We start from the raw sequence: 21,902 nt of genomic DNA on the forward strand, positions 1-21,902 counted from the left end.
AGCCGCCCCGCGGGGCCCCTCTTCCCTGCAGAAGTTCTCGTCTCGTATTATCTTATTATTTGGTTAATGCATTTTATGTAGTTATGCAGCAAATTCTGTCAAGGATCTGCTGCAAGGAGCTCCGAGTAGATGCCTCAGCTCCACAGTAGTTTGTGTGCCGTGTAAAGCATTAAATAAACTTTCTGATAAACAGAATTAGGTCTTGATTAAGGGAACTATCAATTAAAGTAAATGGCAGATAGTGTAGGCTAAGAAATAAGATGAATAAATCAATTTTTTCCCCTCTTTTTTTAGTTTTTTTTTTTCCAGAGGGAGAAGTACTTGTTCTGTTATTTCAGTTCCTAGTCTCTAAATTGATTCTGTTATGTAATTTCATGCAATTAATTTCTTTTTCTGTCTCTTTTTATCTTTTCTCTGTCTCCTTTATTCATACATGTAATTCAATATTAGCTYGTCTGTATCAAATCCAAATCAGGGATTATACAAACACTTTATCCTAAAGTATAGTCTCCCTGTGTCCCAGAGTAGACATTTCTGATGTATTTTAAATAAGTGATTTTATTTTTATTAGTWGACTCAAGCAAATTGCAAGACATTTGGAATGCTTTGGAATACCACTTTCTGTGGCTCAATGTTTGTCTTATTTTTGTGTTTGTGAGAAGTTACTGAATTCTTTAGGAGTCAGGAAAGCCAGGGCTAGTCGGGTATGTGGCTAGCAGATGGAGAGGAACATGCAGGAAGGAAGTTGGACAGGTGGAGCTGCTCCATGAACTTCTGGAAGCTGACAGGAATGAGCTGGGCTAGCTCAGAGAGCTATAAATTAAGAGATGGAGAGAATTAATTTCAAGCAACTGTCACACACGACTGTGTGAACTTCTCCCTGAGGTCGAAAGTTGGAGGAAGCAGCAGGCAGGAGAGAGGAGTAGATACAAAGAACGCAAAACAATTATTTTTTCCCCGTTCCCTTCCTTCTCCTGCAAAAGGCAAGTGTCAGTTCTACATCAAAATAGAAATTCTGCTCTTCATGGAACACAGAGGATCTTAACATTCTTAAGAATAAGAAGAGCAAAATTTTGCTGTATCTGAGAGTTTCCCTCACCCCGAAAGAAGTCGCATTTGGGAAAGGAACCCTTGAATCATGGTGATGGTTCTTCCCTGCTTTAGTTGATTATCGGGCCAGGGGAGAGCTTGGACATGAATTTCTACCTTAAGACAACAAATTGCTTTTGTACCCACACTTGCTGACTCGGATAATATGTAAAGTGGTAGCATGTGGTATTAATTTGTGACGAGGAGGGATGTGAAGTATGAAAATAAATCTGCTTTAGCCTTTGCTTCAAAGCAGCTCGTGTTGTCTGGTGGCTTGTTGCAAATCCAGCGATGATCATTTGTAGCTGGGAATGTTCTGCTATGATTTTAGCTTAATATGTGTATTGCATAGTTTCACAAATCACTGATTAAATCAATATTTTTAATAATTTTACCTCAATAGGATTATGCTTATAGTTTAATAATTACACWTATATATCTCTATAATTTATTTATTCTAGGTGGAATACGGTAATAGGAATGAAAATGTATATTGTTATTATAGCTAAATACCCGGCTGAAGATTTATGTTTTGGAGACAGGTTACAAAAGACACGTGAAGAATTTGGCTTGCRTTGTTGCCTGTGTTGTAAGACAGGGATTCGTTTCACAATTTTTTTTATTTATTTTATAGCTGAAAACTGTTCAGGCTACTGCACGTGCGGTCACTGTTTGGAACAGCCCGGCTGCGGATGGTGCACTGATCCGAGCAACACTGGCAAGGGGAAATGTATAGAGGGCTCCTATAGAGGGCCAGTAAAGATGCCAACCCCGTCCTCGACAGGGAAGCAAAGCTTGGAACCCGTCCTCAACGTCAGCATGTGTGCCGCAGAGAATAAATACAATTGGTCCTTTGTTCAGTGTCCAGGTAAATGAGCAGAGTTTGTTTGTTAAAGCATTTCATAGGTCACAAAATTTAAATGCAGGGTGATGGGCTTCTTAAGTACATAGTGATTCCCATGTTGCCTCCCATTAAATAGAGGGAGAAAGAGAGTTTGAAAGGCATATAAGAAATGCACGTTTTGAGGTGGAAGGAGTGGTGCAGGCATCTCCTGGTGAACTGCAGGGATTTGCTGTGTGAAGACTTAGCTAAGGAATTTTCCTTAATCTATGAGCTGTTCTAGTAAGATTATTTTCCCTCCCCTACAAACCTTTATCGAGTTAAGTTTTCTTTATGTATTCATTTTGGGATTGTTCAAATAGAAAGGCAGTTATTTCTTTGAAAGTTTATTTAAGGCGAGTGGTGATTTTGAAGTTATATTTTTTGAACATCATGTTATGTGAAAGGCACAAATTCACAAATATTCATCCTTTTCTGATTTTTTTTTTCAGCCTGCCAGTGCAATGGGCACAGTAAGTGTGTAAATGAAAGCATCTGTGAAAAGTGTGAAAATCTGACAACTGGCAAACACTGTGAAACTTGTATTTCTGGCTACTATGGAGATCCTACTAATGGAGGAACGTGTCAGCGTAAGTGATGTCTTAAATTGTCCTGTGTCAAAGTCCTTGCTGTTTTTCACTCTTTATTCAATCCTGTAATTATAACCCAAATTATATGCTGATTTTAGGTTTAAATGAACTCTCTAGGCTTCTAATTTGCTCTTAATTTAAGTAATAAGGTAGTAATCTAATTATCTGTTGTAACCTTGGCTTTGATAAATATCTTATTTAGAGGAACCCACGCTCAAGGAACATTGAAGTTCTGAGCTATGTACTGCAAGCACAGAAGAGACCATAAAATATTCCTACAATTAGGACACAATCCTTGCTCCTTCAAACCAAAGACACAAAAAATCCTCAGTGAAGGTCTTTGTCTTGCCTTATGCAAAATAAGGTTTATTTTTACCCTTCTTTTTAAACTTAAAAATAACGTGTGATTCAGTGTGGTCATTTAAATATTCGGTGATCCTCTTTTGCAAAGAAATTGTGTTAATCCCAATGTCTTGAAACGAAATTGTGTTAATCCCAATGTCTTGGACAAATTTCTGCTCATCTAAATTCTACCTTTTATTATAGGCAGTTAATGCATTGTTGATTTATTGTCATAATCATCTGCTTAATAGAACCATAGCCATATTTCACTGCGAATTGGCTGCATTTCATTTTAGGATTAGGTGAGCCCAGTTATAATTGCATTTTAAGTCTGCAAAGTGCTGATGGGCTCGTTGGCAAGACTGGGAAACGAATGTGGGAGGTTTGTTCTGTCCTTAAACTTTGCAAAATTATTCTGAATTGCAGCTTATCTCAGTTTGTTCCTGTCTTACCAGTTACAAACTAGAATTTAACTGTGATAGGTGACACACAGTTGTAAGGGAAGATGTTCGTTTTMCCAAAGAAATCTAACAGGAGAATATAGGAGAATAACGTAGTTGAGGTGATTTGAAAGCACTGTGGAAGAACTAGCTGAAGGTGATTCATGAAGGGGTGATGAAGTCTGAGTTGKTCCTTCTGAGTGTGGAAATGATTCAGGAAAAAAATATCTGGAAATTTATCTAAGTTGCTTCTAGGAAGTGAGATCAACCTCCTGGATGAGGATAGGATCCAGTCGCTGGAGTTTGAATGACCCATTTCTTTAAACAACAGMAAGCAGATGATGTTCGCTGCTGTGGAGAAGGAGCTCCCAGTGGAGAGATTCAAAGAGAAATAATCAGAGACAGGCTTATAGAATTAGGCCACTTTCCCCAAAGAAATGGGYCTTGCCGTGGCTATGATAGGAAATTTTGACTAGCAGCACYGGGGTATGGGTGCAACAAAAAAGATGCACCTTGGGCACAGTGTTCCACAGCATCRTCTGCAAGATGAAATACTGCTGATATCCTTAAGCTCATTTTGCACCAAGATGTTTTGAAGTGCGAGAACAAATAAATCGAGAGCGAACTAGCACGAGAAAATATAAAATTATACTGCGAGCGTTCACTTTTAATTACCAGATTGCAGCGTGCCATTTTATAGTCATCGTCGTTTTACGTGTGTGGAAATTCCAGAGCAAGTTACATGGGACTCTTTTTCTGTGAGAAGTGTCCAAAAATACTTTGTGGAGATAATGAGTGATAGACYCGAGTCCTCCAGTCGGCTGAAAACAGAAATTAGAAAATGTGCTGAGAGACTGTGGCTCTGCTCCTCTATCTGATGAAACGCGTAGCTCATGTCAAAAGTGTCTTCCTCTCGAGTGCTTTGGGCCTTGGATTTTTAATTTGCTGTGATTTAAAACTTCTTGCCGTGCAGGCAAAAGAAGCAGGAGGTTGGGCAGGAGCAGCGCGGATTGGAAGGAGCAAAGCAGAGGGAATCGCCCCGGTCTGATACAGCCTGAGCAAGTATGGGCCACTTACCGTTTTGTCCCCTGGAAGAGATTTCCAGAGGGGAATTCTTTAGGGATGAGCATTGGCTCATGGACAACAGAGCCTATACTGAGATCCTAGGGGTCGGAGAGCCGTGGAGGAGCCTTTGGGGCAAATAGGGCTGTACAGGGGTGCAAGTGGTAGACACAGAGAAGAAGTAAAAAGAGTGGGTGGGAAAAGATGCCTTTCCCTGTCTCTCTGTGCTGCTAGGGCAAGTGATTTTTGCCTTATTACTTGGATTTTAGGTTTTTTAATGAACTGCAGCACCTTTCTCTGAAAGGACTTGGTGCATACCCTCGTAGCCATTGATTTGTGCAGGGTTAGGCTGATGATAACCAAACGGCGGCTGATTTGCTTCGCAGCAGTTGCTTTTACAAAGTGTCCGGCATAGAACGGTGTTAATCGGGAAAGGCAGGAAATACAGCACATCAAACGTGAAAAAAATGTGGAATAGCTGTGAGGTGCTTTCTCTGCATTCAGTATTTTTGAGTTTTCTGATTAAACTTTCGCGTGAAAATATGCCAGCGCTAGATAAGAAAGTTATTTGCAAGAAAACGGAAGGCGCTGTTGTGTCTGAAATCAGATAGGCTCCGTGACAGTGCTGTTAAACTGCTTGGTGGAGCCTCGCTGGTGGCCCATGTGGAGCTAGCGAGCGGTGACACGGTGCTGCTTGATGCCTTGATGAYGGCTGGAAGACAGCTACAGCTTTTAGCATGGAAAGCACATAGTCACTGTGGTCCGCATGGGGCTCTTGGACCATTGCAGCTGTACTAGGAGGACAGAGTTGCACACAGTTGATCCCTGTGGCTCTCCCTGCATGAGTTTGTGACCCATTGCTTTTAAGAACCACCAAAGGGGACGATGGAGGGGGTTCTGGTTGGTCATGGAGAGGGCTACCATGTGCTGAAGTCCAAAAGCCATCYCCAATATGTCGTGGCTTTCTGCTTTGGCATCAGCCTCTGGAGGGAAGAAGTTTTAGATGACGAGGATTTCTAGCACTTTTTTTGTGTCAATAGCTTGTTTCAAAGCTTCTTAATTATCTGAAGGGCCACGAGGAAATGTCTCCTCTCTGCATGTTCCTGTCCTCCGATAAATGATCTCCACTTGAGGGGCTCATAGGAAGATGAATACATAGACTGCTTTGAATGAAGATATTTGAACTTCTCGAGCATAAGCAGATGGCTAAAGAGAGTGAAGGACTGAGTGTTTATGTTGCTGTTGAAGATATTGTGATCTGCAGTGGAAAGATATGACATTAGAAATTTCCCCATATTTTTACTTGTATTAATGTTGAACATAAATCAAATTTCACTTTGCTTACATTTTGCAAAGCATAAGGAAGGAAGGAAGGAAGTACACAACGTTATCAAGTAGTGCTAAGATTATATATATATATATATTTAAGTGCCACTAATGAGAAATGTGTTTTGCTTCACAGAATACAATTATTTTGTCAAATTTTGCTTCAGTCTACTTGTTTCCACAATGGGTCTTTATGCTTCTTCGTATTTTATTCTGTGTTGCTGCTAGGAAACCAGTCATCCACAATTGAGAAGTACAATTAAGTGTCCCTGGTACAACATAGCTTCCATTACACGTCAATATAAAGAAGACATCCAAACCATTTGTAAAATGAGGCCCAAGGTGGGAAAGGATTTTTCAGGCTGGAGCCTTCATGTCAGAGGCTCTGCTGGTGCATTATATGACTCATGTCTTGAAATGATTTGGCTTTTCTCATCACTCATTAATGAGTAGGCACTGGCCTTTAAAGAATGCTATTTCCAGCAAGCATAGGGACCACAGATGCCAGATCTTCTTTATGCACCTGTATGGATCCTTTATGGATAAAGGTCTCCAGCTGTGTCAACGTTAGCGTTTTAGTTTGGATCAGGAGTGTATTTTTGAAGCAGATCTTCCATATATTCCCCCTGTTCTACATTGGTGCACGTCACAAGTGGTCTAGGGGTATGTGGATTGGTCTGCTTTGAGGTGCAGCAAACCCAGGAGATCTGGTCTAGGGCCTCGTGTCCTTCAACCGTGACCGAGTGGCTTCTGGTTCGGAGACCAGACTAAGGCTGTTGTAAAACAGAAAACTGTTTCCCACTGCAGACAGTCGTTTGAATTTGAGTGAAATGTGGTAGCAAACCTCAAACTTTTCCAAATATCATCAYGTTCCCATCATTTATGATATCCGTGGTGCTATTTAGCAACAGAAGAGGAAGTTAAATAGATTTGTGGAAGCTACAAGGGCACAGGCTGACCATGATTTTGTACAAAAACATGCAGTCTTGCAAGCCTCACTCGCTCCAGTTTGACACATGCCTCTATTTTTAGGATCCTTTAGTATCACAAAGAAACCAAAGGCAGTTCCATATGCGGTTTAATTGTTGACATATCACAGTTTGGCATCTAAAAGATTTAATTGCTATCAAATCTGTGTCTCTTGCTTCATTCAAAATTGCTGTTTTTGKTTTTTTTYCCCCCCTTCCTCCCCTTTTCTCACCAGCTTGCAAATGCAACGGCCATGCCTCCGTGTGCAACACCAACACGGGGAAATGCTTCTGCACCACCAAGGGAATCAAAGGAGACGAGTGTCAACTGTGAGTTTGCTTCGGTTGTTATTCCTGAAATCCAAAGGCCGGGCACGTGCTGGAACGGGACCCTCATGGTTTTTAACAACTGCACTTAGGATGTCTCTGCTCGGCTCTCGGTGATGACAGTTGACTTCCTCCTTGGCCGGTGCAGCCGGCCGTGCTTCCCTGCGGCAATGACATGAGCAAAATGATCTCCTTAAGTTTGCCGTTTTCGGAGTGTTTCAGCTACAAAATGTCATGCAGAGTGTGCAGGGTGAAAAGTCACCCTGACCCGCCCCCCAAACTAAGCTTTCCACTTTGCTTAGCCCTCAATTTTATATATTTTAAATCATAGATATATTTACTTTCTATGCACTCTGCTCTTCCAAGGGAATATAAATATATCAGAAATAAGAGGGGAAAAGACTTCAGCCTTCAAGCATATAAATGGACCCCTTTCAGAGCAAATATTTGCAGGAAAATTCTCCATAATGTAATGCAAACGCTTTTAGTGAAATGCTAATGGAAATTGTTTTATTGCCGGGTTTATTTTTAAAGTGTTACTTGCATGAGGAAACCTTGTAGGACTAGATCCTGGATTATCCATAAATGGAAACTTTAGGATTTGGCTGGAGAGATTCRATAGTATGCATTGTGTAGAACTGGTAACTGCATTCCAAATGAATGCAAAGGTTAATATTCATAATTTTATATTTCATTGTCACTGCTCTCTCGTTTTTGTGCAGATCTGAGGTTTGAGTCATTCCTTCAGCAAAGCAGTATCTCTCAGATATGCATCTTTTATTTTTAAGCATGTTCAAGTGGTGTTATCTGATTTTTATGGACTGGGAGTAAATAAAACTGAAGAAATGCATTAATTAAAAATTCTTCTTTTAGGTGTGAAGTTGAAAATAGATATCAGGGAAATCCACTGAAAGGAACATGTTACTGTGAGTACTGTAGAAATTTTTTTTTTTTTTGAGGATTTGAAATGCATTGTTTAACACTAATATTAGTTGCCTCTGCATCYGTTTAAAATCCAGGTGGTTAAGGCTAGGACTAGAAAAATATTTTTTTAAATATCAATTCTCACTAAATGGTGAGAAACTCAAAGAAAACCAAAATATGCTTCTAGATAATGTTTGTATCACAGTTGGATCCATCAAAACAGACTCTAGAWTATTTCTGTTTTCATGTGACTGAAATGCTATCTGGTCATCTAGAAAAGATTCTAAAATGTAATGACGCTTGTGAGTCAAAGCATGTCTTTGGAATTTTATTAGTACAGAAATGCTGCTATTTTATTTTATTCCATGTTAGAATGGGTAAAGTGTCAAAATTGTCTTGGTGGCTTTAAATTGARCAGTGTTGGGTCTCTTTGCAACTCCAGAAGATACTTTGCCAAGATGCGGATTACTTAATGGATACTCTCCAGCTTCTGTGTGCAAGTATTTGCAGTCAGTGTGGAAAAAGTAAAGGTGTAACCACCTTTCCTGAATGTAGGAGCACGAGAGCCTTTGAGTTTAGCGCTGGAGAGACTCCTGCATGAAGGACATGGGCCTCATTTTCCCTCAAGATTCAACCTGAGAGGATGGAAGTGGGAGAAAAGTCTAGAATATCTCTTTTTATGCAGGGTAATACATATGTTGATCTCTCTTCCAACAAAGCAGTGACTCCTAGTTGTGCTCTCAGTGCAASAAACTCTTCTCTAACATGTTCCACTTGCTTTAAATCAGTTTTATTCCAAGACCTAAGTTTCTCCTTGCATTCTTTACAGATACTCTCCTCATTGACTATCAGTTCACCTTCAGCCTCTCTCAAGAGGATGATCGCTACTACACGGCCATCAACTTCGTAGCAACACCAGAAGAGGTGAATATTCTACCTTCCTTTTAAACATCATCCATTGGCTGTATGTTCATCCTCTCCTGACCAGGGAGGTGATGCACTGTCATGATTCTACTAGTGTCCAGATTAGCATGTGTCCAWTTCAACAGAGCAGCCAGAAACTTCTGGTTTTCCTGGTTTTGACCCACACAGTTTCAAATAGTCATGGTAAAGTTGTATAAGGACTCACCGTTTCCTCTATTTATCTATTTTTACACTTGTTTGAACATCTTGCTGGGCAACTCTGCCTTTGCTAGTTGTCCACCACATACCTTACGTCTGTTTTCTTACACTTTTGCCCCAGCCACATGGCTTGTTTTGTTCATTATTATGCTTTACTTGGTGAACAGAATACTACTTTCGGAAAATAGAAAGTTTTGTAGGTTCCTTTTTGTTTCATATGAAGATGCTTCATGTATTTGCTTTAAATAATCAATTGCAGGATTCCCTTCAGTGAAGATTTGCTATGGAAACAGTGCAGTAGGATTGGTTAATATTTAATCCTAAAAATGTTTGTTTTTTTTTTTCCTTTAGCAAAACAGAGACCTTGACATGTTTATCAATGCATCTAAGAACTTCAACCTCAATATTACGTGGTCAACAAGTTTTGCAGGTAAAACAAGTAGGAACTTAATTTAAGTTGCTTGCTTTTTTCTATGAAAAATGATACTTTTTTTWAAAAAAGGGCGTGTTTAGCTGGGGAAACCTTTCTTTTTACTGATGAACTGGTTATCATGTTCTTAGATTGCACTTGGAATAAAAGTAAAATGTTAAAAGAATTACATTTTTCTTCTGTTTTCCTGTCTTGTGATGGATTTTGGAGACAGTAAAGGCACTAATTTAATGTTTAGTAATACAGTTTTTCTGCATGCACTGATTCTTGATAATGCGACGCAACTCAAACTACTAGCAAAGTATTAGTCTATATAAACTATGAAAATCTGATTTTACTGTCATTGTAATAACCAAACCTTAGAACTGATAGATGTCCCTTTTTGTTTATCCCTAAAAGTACTCACTGAAACCTCTTTTCTTGCTCCTTGTTAACATTTCAAAACAGCAGGCACACAGGCTGGGGAGGAGATTCCAGTCGTTTCAAGAACCAACATAAAGGARTACAAGGACAGCTTCTCCAATGAGAAATTTGATTTCCGCAACAATCCAAACATCACTTTCTTTGTCTATGTCAGCAATTTCACCTGGCCAATAAAAATACAGGTAGGCGCTCTCCATGTTAGATAATTACTTAAAATCCTTCTTTTTTCCTCAAGCAACATGTCAATTTGGCGAGCTGTGTATTGCCCAAGCTGGCCAGCTCAGTGTAATCCTGCAAAGCCTGATGAAGAGTAAAATGGAGCCTCACCTTCTGCTGTCACCTCAGCCCAGTGGATCTGCAGATGGACTGTGAAGTGCACTGTGAAGGGTTGCTTGCTTATTAACAGAGATATATTCTAATGATGTGTTTGACCTCTAACGTGTAGCTTTTATCCCTTGGAATGGAAAAAAAAAAAGGATTCTAAAAGCCAAAAATCATACATAGAATGAGAAAATAAAGGAAATGCTCTCAGTGTGTTTTATGTCTTGTTCTTGGAAGGCATAGCTGGAGGGCCGTCCACCTTTCTTCTTTCGTTGTCCAAGGCCAGGTGGTACCTGCAGAACGAGGCAAAGTTCATTATTTCCCTTAAATCCTTGCAGTCAGTGAACATGTGTTACCACGGGTATCGAATGGTKTGTGGTAAGGCGAGTGCTGCAGAAGCAGTGGAGGAAGTGCAGTGGTTCAGGAAAATGAGACACAGAGATTTTCCAGCCGTGGTTGCAGCTAATAATTAGGAGAAATCATGGCTACTTTCTTGCTCTTGGCTAATTTTGGTACCAGCTGGCACCGTACATTGTGGTATGAGGGCCCTTTGAAAGGAAAAACTTCTAGGTCTGAACCAGAGACCTACTGAGGCTCCTTATGTTTCAATTTTGCCCCGTTAAGAAACTTGGTCAAATATAGGAACCTGGATTCTTCCATCGCCACCTTTATACAACTGCTGTTAGAATTACCTTGTGAAAACTCGCAGCTTCCCTTGAATTTACTTGAAATTGCAGACATTCCAGTTACCCAAACTCACCATAGGGATCACTTCTGACAAAGATAATGCACGCCGTAATATCAAGGAAGGTAATGATGTCCCAGTGGAAAAATGTCCTTAAGCTGTAGGGGTAGCTTTCAAGGCTTTTTCCTGAACTTTAAAAAATATTGCAGTTATTTGTGAAATGTCAGACTCACCTTCTGGTAAAGGTAGGACTGTGGGATTTTTTTGTGTGTGTGTGTTTTATTTTTTTAAATACTTGTGAAATTGTCATGCCTGTTACAGACTGGTAGGCTTGAGAGATTGCCCTTGGACCACACTTCCTTCTCARTTCCTAATATCACTTAAAATATTGGTCATTATTTTACAAGTAGAGATTTTTGTATGGTGTACAGATGGATGAAAATCTTACTTCATKGATTAATCCTAATTTTTAGATTTGAAAGATTTGCAAAAGTTGCAAGGTAGAACTTCTGCTGGCTTTTCCTATGCCAATGTTGTCGTTTGAGCTTGAATGTCCCTTTCAACTCCTGTTTTGCAGCTAGGTCTCCCTCCTTCCCTAGTTAAATTTACGCAAATCAGTCACGTCCTCCCTCAGCTTAACTAACTTCTCTCCTCTTTAACTCTTAATTTTTAAAATAATCCCTACCATCTTCATTGGAGCTACGAATTTCCCATGGCCTCATCAGTGCAATTGCTTTATTTTTATAGACAGAAAAAAATTGGGGCTAGTGCGGATAAAATAAGAGCACGTGGCCTCAAGCTGCAGCAGGGAAGGCTCAGGTTGGACAGTAGGAAGAATTCCTACGTGGGAAGAGTAGACAAGCATTGGAACAAGCTGCCCAGGGAAGTGGTGGAGTCACCATCCCAATGTTCAAGAATCGTGCAGATGAGGCATTTAGTGACGTGGTTGAGCAGGATGGTGTTGAAGGGTTTACAGTTGGGCTCAATGATCTTGAAGGCCTTTCCCTACCATAATGGTTCTATGATTCTGTCATTTTATAATACAATTTGCTGTCACTAACTCTATTACTCATATAATGCCATTTTTTCAATATCTTCTGCTGTTTTCCTAAAAACTCCTGATACTTGTTGTCCTGTTTACGTCTTGGGGTTTGGATGTCTCTCTTCGCTTCCCTCCTCTGCATGCTGTCTCTAAATTCTTAATAGTGCCACACTTGTCTGGGTAGACGGTTTAAGGACCTTGCCTTATTTCATGTGCTTTGTCGGGGTGCTGGGTTACATGCTGTCTGGTTTTGCAGACTTTGAACACTGAAATATCCAAGTTCTCCCCCCGTGTCAGTGGCATATCTTTCAGTAGCCTCCTTTCCATTAGATGTTTCGCCTTGCTCCTATTTTGCTGTCCTTGTCCTTATTGAAAACACTAATTTAATTTTGGGATAGAGCTGATGGGTTTTAATCTCCTTCCTCTCCTCACTGAATACCCTGTTTGCTTTCCTTTCATGGTCTCCTTTACTCTTATGGCAGAAATTTCTCTTGCTATTTTGTTTAGCATTTGCTAAGTCTAGCACAGCTTGACATTCAGCAGTTATTTTCTTTCTGCCACTTGCTGGCTTTTAAGACCTATCTGCTCAGTGCTTCTCCTCTCTGTAACATGTAGACTTTTATTGATCTCCACGTCCTTTTTGAGGTTGGTTTTGAGGATACAGCTTGCAGATAGTTCTGCATCTTTGATATGGGAGARATTCTTCAGTGGCTGCTTTCACATCCTTATCTCACTCCACTTGATTTCCTGCCTTATTTAATTACTTAAAAGGAGTGAACTTTGATCCTCTTAGTTTATCCTTCGTTTATCCTTAATTTTATCTGAATGTGCTTGTATGCAGTCAATCCAAGGTGATTTTATATGGTCAAATCTTCTCCAACATCCTTGCTGCAKGTCAAAATAAAGTCTCAACTGGCATCAGCTTTTACTGGCCAACCGTCTTCTTGTGAAGAAGTGTACCAGCAATATCACATCCAAGAATACAGGATCACGATGATTAGTCTTAACGTACAATGTTCAGATGATATCTCATGGGGTTGTTTCCTAGATTTGACTTTCTTTTTTGGAATTCCCCCTTTCTGATGGGAATTGAGTAGTGTTGCACCTCTGGTCATTATAAAGTCAGGCTCCTTCTGTATCCCTTAACAGCCTTTCTGGRCTGAAATCTGTATTTTGCGTTCCTGAAGCTGCACGGTCTATTTATTAGCTCTGCCCCTGCTTAGGGTAATTGTCCTGTTTCTTTCCAAAGAGCCTCTGTAAAACCCATTGCGTGCTGATGCCACCCTGTATTTTCAGTTTCTTCAGTATCTGGTAATTCTGATCATTGGCTAAGTCTTTACCAAAACCTGCAGCTGCATCTTCAGTCTTCTGGTCATCTGTGCTGTCAGGTTGCATCCTGCCCAGAAACTTTCCTAGCCCGGGTGCTGAGACACTTTATGGTTTGACACTATACATGTTGTACAAGCCAAGAGTGGTTTTTTACTCTTAACATTTCTGTGCTTTCCCCAGCATCTTGATGTTTGTCAGAGCAGTGTTTGGATAGGAGATGATCTTACAGATAGCAGTGCTTCCATAGAGGAAAAACTTAGGGGAGAAATAAGTAAAAAAAGTGTAACTTTTTTWAAWTTTTTTCCTCCAGGACTCACCATGTCCATTCAGATCAGGTRTAATCTTCCATGGAGAACTAAGTCACCTCCAGTTCTCCTTGCTTGTATTCTCAGTTCCTACTTGTCCTTTCTATATCTGTTTTGTCTTTATTTTTCCTYTTTCTTTGTCAAGTCTGAGCCCTCTTAGAGGCACGTGCTCAATGAGAAACGACAGAGTATGGATGTTTGGGGCAAAGACCTGCCTACAAAGCCAGTCCTTGATTGCAGTTTGGTGCAGTATTTAAAAATAGAGCAGTGGTCAACTTGTGGACACCCCCCTTCAATACTTGTCCTGTGCTATATTCCTYTCAAGAATATATTCCTTTTTCTTTTATTGCTTTTATTTATAGACTTTTATTCCTTTTTTTTCCCTAAGTGATTGTTCCCTTATTTCATAAACGTTCCTATACAGTTTAGGTTTAGTCCTTCAGGGCATGCTGCCTTTTTAATTAAAACTGCTTGCAATCATATGGCTGGGATGCGAGCGGATTTTCTTTTTGCAGAGGCTCAGGTTTGCTGCTTGCAGTTGTGCTCTGAAACTTTTTGCAGCTACAGAACATGTCTCAATTTCCTCTTGGCAATTACAGTGCTTTCAATATAAAAAGTGCAGTGAAGTCGGTGGAACCTCTGGAACTGCCAGATTGCTGTTGGAAAATGCTGGAAAATATTCACTCCGTGTGTGTGTGTGTGACCTTGCAGCTTGCACATTTTGTTTGAACTGTTCCTATGAACTATGTGGAACGGTACTTTTTTATCTTTTGTTTGAATAGCATAATAAGCAGTTGTGCACACATTCTCGTATCCTGGCTTGTTTTCAATTTAGATATAGATAATATCCTGACGAAAATGCTTCTGGAGATGCATAATCTTGGATAAGAAAACTTTGCAGACTTGCAGCCTTTCCTACTGTGCAGTTAAAGAAAACTGCAATTCACGTTATATCCTAATTTTAAGAAACTTTATTCTCAAGTCACTGATTGAAATCTGTCTCTGTTTCCCTCTTCCCTTGCCTTTTAGGCTCTGCACACCAAGAGTATAAATGCTCTTTTGTGCTGGAGATAGCTGTGTTCTTGCCAATGCTGAATTCTGGCTTTTTTTCCTTTTTTTCCCCTTGTTGCTCCACCTCTCTTCAAAACTACTTCAGTTAGGATTTTTCTTTTTGTTGGTTTGCTAAGTGTGCTGCTTTAGGAGGTCCTTCCCTCGCGGCTTTAATGATTTCGAAATGAGTGTTTTTCAAAAGAAGGAAAACTGCAACATGTAGGAAGCCTCCAAAATACAGCAGTCTGCCTCCTGGTAGCATCTGCCGGAATGCTTCCCCTGCACGAATGCTGCATCACAGAGCTCTTTTAAAAACTTAAAATTTGCCCAACTTTCTTGAACGCACAGGTAAGGTGTTGCTGGAAATGTCTATGTATTTCCCTTCTKCTTGCTGCGTGCTGCTTCTCTGTTAGCAAGCATGGACTGGCAGGGCTGCAGTGGCTCTGTAAGCCTCATGCAGCACCCAAMTGTACCCTGTTTCTCTCTTTTGCTTGGAAATGCTGCCTTAAATATTCCTGGTTGTCCCCAGAACTGAGTAATGGACCTCTTAGAGCAGGGTGTTGGTAAACGTTGGTAGGGTGAAAGCATTCCTCCAAACTGGATATGTGGTTAGACGTTTTCTCTTGCTTTCCTGTATTAGGTGCTTTCCTAATCTGTGCTGCGAGCTTCTAAAATCACATTGTTATGCCTTCAAAACCTATTCCAAGTAAGAAAAATTCACTGTGGGATTAAAAACAAATAAAAAAGCTGCMGAATATTGCAATGAAGGAAATTCAAAGCGGTGACTTTGAGAGAGCTTCTTTGGATGGAGGGCTTGCGGTCCCGACCAAAGAATTTCTCSGCTGGCCCAGATGTGAGCCTGAAGTGCTGGAGCTGACAAGTAGCTAATGGGCAGAATTTGAAACTCCCTTTGATACTTGGGCAAATGTCAGCAGTTTTTTAACAACTCCTTAACTAGTGTGTGTTTGCTTTGACCGGAGTCCACCAAATGAATCACTCTCCAGCATGCACAGTAGGTATAATTTAGTTGCTAGTAGAGCTTCCTTAAAAACTCTTTAATGGCTATAAGCTGTCCCATTATAGCTTCCTATTGATAGYGTTTCTCACCGCTCACTAGTTATAAAATAGTGTTCTTGTCATCTTCCATAGCTAAGCTATTGTTTTCATTAAAACTGTCGCATTTGATTTCTTGCGTTTTACCCTCCCTGAATTCAGAATCTTCGTCGCTGTCTCTTACGTCGCTCTCCACTTTCTGAGTGCGTACAAGAAGCCTAAGAGCTGATTAAGGGAAAAAACAGTTTGTAATTGTATCATTAACTGGCAATTGCCTCATCTCTTTCTCCCGTGTTGGTTGAAGTATTTTAATTTGAATGCGCCTAAACGTTAATTATGAGCCAAATGCTGCAAGGAACAAAGAGAGGCTAAGACATTTTATAGCCACGTGCATATAAAATATGCCATTTGCTGGATATTGCCCTGGATATTGTGTATGTGCTCTTTGCTGGGCAATTCCTCATCTCGCTGGGGTTCAGCAAAGTGCTGCAGTAACTGCATAGCAGCCCTGCGTGTGGTACTTGGTGCACCAGCACCACCCCAGCAGTAGTCGTCTTACTGCTCGAGGACCCTTAGCTATAAAGATAACGAGTGGAAAGCTTTCAAGTCGCTCAAATTGCTGCCTTCCACTGTGGTTTATTAAAGGCAGCAGTAGAAAAACAGCTGAAATTTGCCCTTGCTGTCTATGTTTCTTTAGTTTCTTATATTTGGGAATAAGTTGCTGAAGCTTTTTCTGGATTCCTCCAGATGATTTCTTTAAGAACACTGGGTCTACATGGGCTCTCCTGGAGCTTTGTTCCTTCCTGCTTAGAAGGCTAATCACTGTGAAGGGCTTAATGCGGTCGCATAATGCCTTGTCATAATTACTGTAGGTATTTCAGATGTGCCTTTTACTGCGATAGGAAAATATTTGTGAAGCCACTCAACGCGTTGAATAGCAGCAGAGTTCATTTATTGGGCCCGTGAATGGGAATCCGCAAGGTGGAAACGATTCAGCTCCGTTCAGTTGAGAGCTGCTCTACGAGGAGCTGCCAAAAGTTCAAGCACGGAGATGGGAACAAACAGCGGATCTGGCAATTGAGGACAGCCTGAGATCTGCCATAATTAAATGGGCCTTTTTTTTTGCAGTGTTTCCTTTCAGTGCTGAACGAGGTGACAGAGGTGCATATGCATTCGTGCATCCGCGGATGGAGCCATGTATTTCTTGCCTTCTGGATCCAGCGCATCCACAGCATGGTGTTTCAAGGAATTAAATGAGTATGTGCAGGCCTCTAGGGTGATGTTTTGGTCTTTAATAAGCTGCCTTTCTTTACAGGGCTTTTCTCCCACTGCCTGGATGTTCCTTTTGCCAAGTTATTGTTGGTGTAAATCTTACCTGGATGGCTCTGTCTAACGTTTTGATGCACTTTTACCATTCCAGTTAGAGCCGTGCTGCTGCAATTGAATAAGAAATCAGATAGATATGGGAGAGCAATCCTACTTGGAATTACACTTTCRTAAACAGCACTTTCTCGCGTCTGAGTTCTTCGTATATTAGTCCTGCAGCTGCTAATCTCGGTACTCTTTTATGACTCTTTTCCTTCCTTCAGTTGTTAGTGTTGGAGGAAAGAGGCTGGACTCCRGTCATTCCCCTACATCAAAAGACCCGTTCTCTGCCTCATTACCGATGCAAATTGACTGTTTTCTGGGTTTTCTTGGGRACTGTATTATTTTCACTAATGGCCTCCTTTGACCCGTGAAGCAGTTGCCATTGGCATCCAAGGCTATGCTGAAATCACACACCTCCACGTGAGCAAGCTGATTCCCTTCAAGTCCGTTTGGCTTTGTAGAGCCAGCAATTAGGAACAAGCGTGTCCTTTTTCTTAAACTATGAGGTGTTTCGAGTGTTGGCATGCGGGCAACGTTCAGATGAAGCCACGTGTTGCTCTTGTCAGCTGTATTTCAGCAGAGGAGGGAGGAATTAGGAGCTAGAGAGAAATTCTTGTAAGGAATGGTCTCTCTGGCTGAGTAAAGTGGGCTAATTTTCTCTTTTACTGAATGTGGCTATTTAAGTGGGAAATAGCAAAAAATATTTTATAAAGTGCCAGAAATTATATTGCTGCAACCTTTCAGAATCCTCAGACAAAGTCCTCGCTCTGGTCTTCATCATCATTATTGTAATGCTGCTTGGTCCTTGCGTCCAGCACTCCGAATACTAAAATTGTTCAAGCTATCTATTTTTTCCGAAGGAAAACTCCTTCATTAAAGCAGATTTGGCTCAAGTTCCTTTTTCTGATACCCGATTCCTCGTGCTGCTATTTTTTTTTATTGGTGATCTCAACCATAAAAGCAGGTGGTCACCATGGATTATAACCCCTGTTGCAGATGAGCTTTAATTTGACTTGCCATTCAGGGTCTGCAGAGCTAAGAGATGGATGAAACATGACTTTAGCCAAGCAAACCATGGGAATACACCGATATCCTGCCAGGTGAGGCCCTTTCGCTTAAGAATGGAGYTGGAGGAATGTGGGACACCATGATTTCTACTTCTTTTAAGATGACTTGCCCTTTGCAAGCATTGGTATTCTCCAGGGTCACCTCTTTGAGGTTCACCATCTAATGAAAGGGCTTGGATATGCTTGGAACAAGATAAAAGAAACACATCCAAGTTAAAAAGCGCACTCTACGACCGACTCTGGTACCCTGATCTGTCTCCAGAGGCCATTTAGATTAGCCATTTGATACCTGGTATGACTGTTTCCCAAGGACTGCAGACAGCCCCCAGAGACTTCCCATCTTTTTCTGATCGAACGTCTTTTGGTAATCRTGAGCCGCAGGCTAACCTAATGAAAGCTGCCAGCACAGGAGAGGGGAAAGGAGAAATGTCTCTGTTGTTGGCCAAAGAGAATAAAATACGCCTAAATAGGTGGCGATTACTTTGATAAAATAATTAGGTAGGCTTGATGGCATATAGAGCGTGGTCATCTGGGCAGCTTTCCTGCCAGGCCCCCCGACGTGCCTTGTGCACCTTTAATTAGGAATAGATGGAGGTGATGAGGTGTAATCTTGCCTCGCTCTCCGGGATGCCGCTGTTCCAAAAATGGTCTTTTTCTTTGCTTCAGAAAGCCCTGAAACGCCGAAGTTGGTCGTTAACGATGTCGCTTTATTCCCATGTACCTGCAGGTGCTTTTGAGCCTCTGTTGCTGCGTCGTCTTCGCCGTGGCGTGGGTCCTGCTTTCGCGAACAATGAGACACAAATCAATTTGTTAATCTGATGAAATTTGCTGTTGAATGTAATTACTTTTGGAGACATGCAATTACATGCTGATTTTTCAAGAACAGGCAAACTGGCATCTTCTGCTGGGGGTGGAAAGATTTGAGACAGAACAGTTAAATGATACTTTAAAACATGAAACAGCTGCTTCCTTTTTATCTGCTTCTGCCCTCTTTTTCTTCTGATGACATTTTCTCCTTTTAGAAGTTGTTCTCTTTCATAGCAAGTAATATTTTGGTTAGCAGCTTCTTAAATACTGGAGAATTCGGATTTCTCTCAAACTCATTTAACCCTTTTGAGGAGGTGTTGCGAATGTTAGTACTTTTCCCTGGAGTAATGATTTGTTCCCCAATAACTCCTTGTTAGTAATCCTGGAAAACTGCCTACATTAAATTTTTCTCAAGTACTATTTAATTGCCTTTTTTTTTTTCTTTCTTTTAGTAATTTTATCCATCCATTGAAATCKTGTTTTGTTTTTCCTCCTTCCCACACCTTGAGCTGCGTGGTTGGGATGTTCAGCTGTTTGGTTTCAGAAGTTATACTCAGTAGCATTGACATTTTGATGGCTTTGGGTTCAAGAAGACACTTTGTCACAGACAATTTTAGCTGTACCTGTAAGGAAAGCAGATTCCAAGGCAGTTTGGCTCTTAATAGTGTGTTTTTTGTTTGCTTTTTTTTTTTCTTTTCTTTATGTGAAACTAGGAAAAGGAATGTTTAGTACAGACTTTAATATTTAATGTTACAGAGAAGGGTAAGTTAGGATAAACTTTTTTTGGATGTGAGAATAGGATGTGTATGAATTGCCTTGCGTTTCAGGAAGCTGGCCTTTTTCTTTTAACATGCTGGGATGGAAAAGCTAATAGGAAAAAATACTGAGTTTATTTTGTATGGAGGCAAAGTGTGCATTGGACAGGCAATTAATTTCTCCAGGGTGAAGCCCATAGCAGTGCTGGGCTGGTGTTTCGGGRCTGCTCTAGTTCCGTGCTGAAGAGCTCTTCTTGAAAATACGGTATGCAATTGTTGAATGTGCACATAAAACTCAGGTTCAAATATATTTCAGAAAATGAGCCAGGYAGACCTGTGCTAGGAAGCTTCTCCAGCTGCCAAAAGGGCTGGATATATTTCCTTAGATGAAAGCTTGTTTAAAGAGTCGAGGAGCAGTAAGCAGAGTTAACGAAGAGGAGAAAAATGCCCTGCCAATAAAATATAAGAAGCTTGAATACTCTAATGCAACAATAGATAGAGCCTTGCTAAATTGCTGGGGAAAAATATGTCCTGTGCTAAAAGAGGATGACAAAACCAGAAAACTTCTGGCTCATTTAACTAACCCACATGAAGACGGAGCCACCAACACTTGAATAACAATTTTCAGATGGCTCTGCTTTTGTTAAGAATAAACTATTCTGGGACTACTGTTAAAATGTCTTMTTTTCTTTCAAAGTTTCAGGACTTTATATTTTTAAGGTGTCTTTACCTTAAACTCATGCTCGCACCACTGAGAACAAGCACTGTAAAGAGTTAGGGTCATGGCATTCTAGCCATGACCACTCCAGTGCTATATTATGAATCCACTTTGGGGATTATAAATCCCCATTATAAATCCATTTTGGGGAAGATTGTCTTCTTTTTCTAAATAAGAGCTGTTTCTTCTTACTTACAAATGTCATATAGAGTTATTTCTTAAAAAACATGCAAGATTGCGACCATCAGGGCATTCCTATTGCTGGACCCCAAGTGCCATTAACTAGTGTGCATATTATGGTTGAAGTAAGTCACGATAAATTACTTGTCTAGTCATTCTTTTTATCTGGGAAGTTCTCCGTGACTTAATTTTTCCTTACCCAGCAGTGTTATTTTTTTTCATCTTAAGATTTCTGTAACACAAAATGATAGAAGAGACTCTTGAAAAAGATAAAAACCTTGATGAGTAAAGCAGCCTAGTCTATGAGTCCTGACTTCCTAGCTCTTAAAAGGCCGTTATTGATACAGCTTAATGAGTCAGTCCTTTGATCAACTTTATACAAGCTTGAATACGCTGTGATCCACAGTGTAAAGTTTCTTTCTAGAGTCCCTGATGTTTTTCCTCTCATTTTATGAAAGAAACATATATCAGCCTGCCAGTTCCGCAAATATATAAAGCTCCCTGCCTTTTATTTTGTGACTATGTGATTCTTAAAATCCTGAAATGTGCCTGTGTCTAAATTTCAAGTACCTTGGAAATGTTTTGTTCTTTTATCTTTTTTATTTATTTATTTTCCTACCCACACATAAGCGCTGTGTTGAAAGGCAGGTCGTTTGCCTTTTTTAAGCTCACTGCTGCTTCACACAGTAACTTGACATTGAATTTCCAATGGTGCTTGGCTTCAGTATTACCTAATAGAGTGAGAAACGTTGCCCCTAAAAGGTGTTTTTGTTATTCATATGAAATATTTGTTCGGTTGCTTAAAATCTTTACAACTTCAGCAGAGACTTTTGAGGCTGGCATTTTGCAAACCTTTTGTGGGTCAGCTTGATAAACCTTCTAAATTATTCATCCTGGATGATCCGTGGAAATCATGGTTTCTGACTTGCTTTGCTCCTTCTTCCCTAATACCCCCGTAACACCGAGCTCCAGCCTGCATTTATTTCCAGGGTTTTCCTTGGTCAGAAGTGACGCAAGTCATAAGGTTGTGCCCATTTCCATCTGTCAGCTATTTTGCAGCCTTAAAAAAAWTTTTTTTTWAAAATGCTATTACATATATAGTGCCTTTGCTTTGCTTTTTCTCCTCAATTTCTGCTTGGCTACTTGTATTGTAAGAGCTTTAAGAAAACATCTTTCAGAACTGGTGCCAGATCTAATGTAGTCCTTCATGCAGCATCCAGGCGGCAGAGTTTGGAGTGGAGAGGTCCAGGAGGGCTGGAGACAGGGTAGGATGGAGCATTTTAGTGCTCACGCAGACTT

At 40.5% G+C, this 21,902-nt stretch overlaps 1 protein-coding gene across 1 annotated transcript in view; it reads left to right on the plus strand.

The window, feature by feature from the left end:
* ATRN (attractin) overlaps positions 1 to 21,902 on the plus strand; it is a 140,293-nt gene that overhangs the window by 72,616 nt on the left and 45,775 nt on the right. The window contains exons 19-25 of the mRNA XM_026048853.1: positions 1,724 to 1,957; positions 2,422 to 2,559; positions 6,934 to 7,027; positions 7,898 to 7,950; positions 8,778 to 8,872; positions 9,422 to 9,500; positions 9,948 to 10,105. Of these exons, the coding sequence (XP_025904638.1) occupies positions 1,724 to 1,957; positions 2,422 to 2,559; positions 6,934 to 7,027; positions 7,898 to 7,950; positions 8,778 to 8,872; positions 9,422 to 9,500; positions 9,948 to 10,105 (851 nt within the window). The remainder of the gene's footprint in view (positions 1 to 1,723; positions 1,958 to 2,421; positions 2,560 to 6,933; positions 7,028 to 7,897; positions 7,951 to 8,777; positions 8,873 to 9,421; positions 9,501 to 9,947; positions 10,106 to 21,902) is intronic.

This window comes from Nothoprocta perdicaria, unplaced genomic scaffold (assembly GCF_003342845.1).
Source record: "Nothoprocta perdicaria isolate Ctin4 unplaced genomic scaffold, notPer1 scaffold_58, whole genome shotgun sequence".
NCBI lineage: Eukaryota > Metazoa > Chordata > Aves > Tinamiformes > Tinamidae > Nothoprocta > Nothoprocta perdicaria.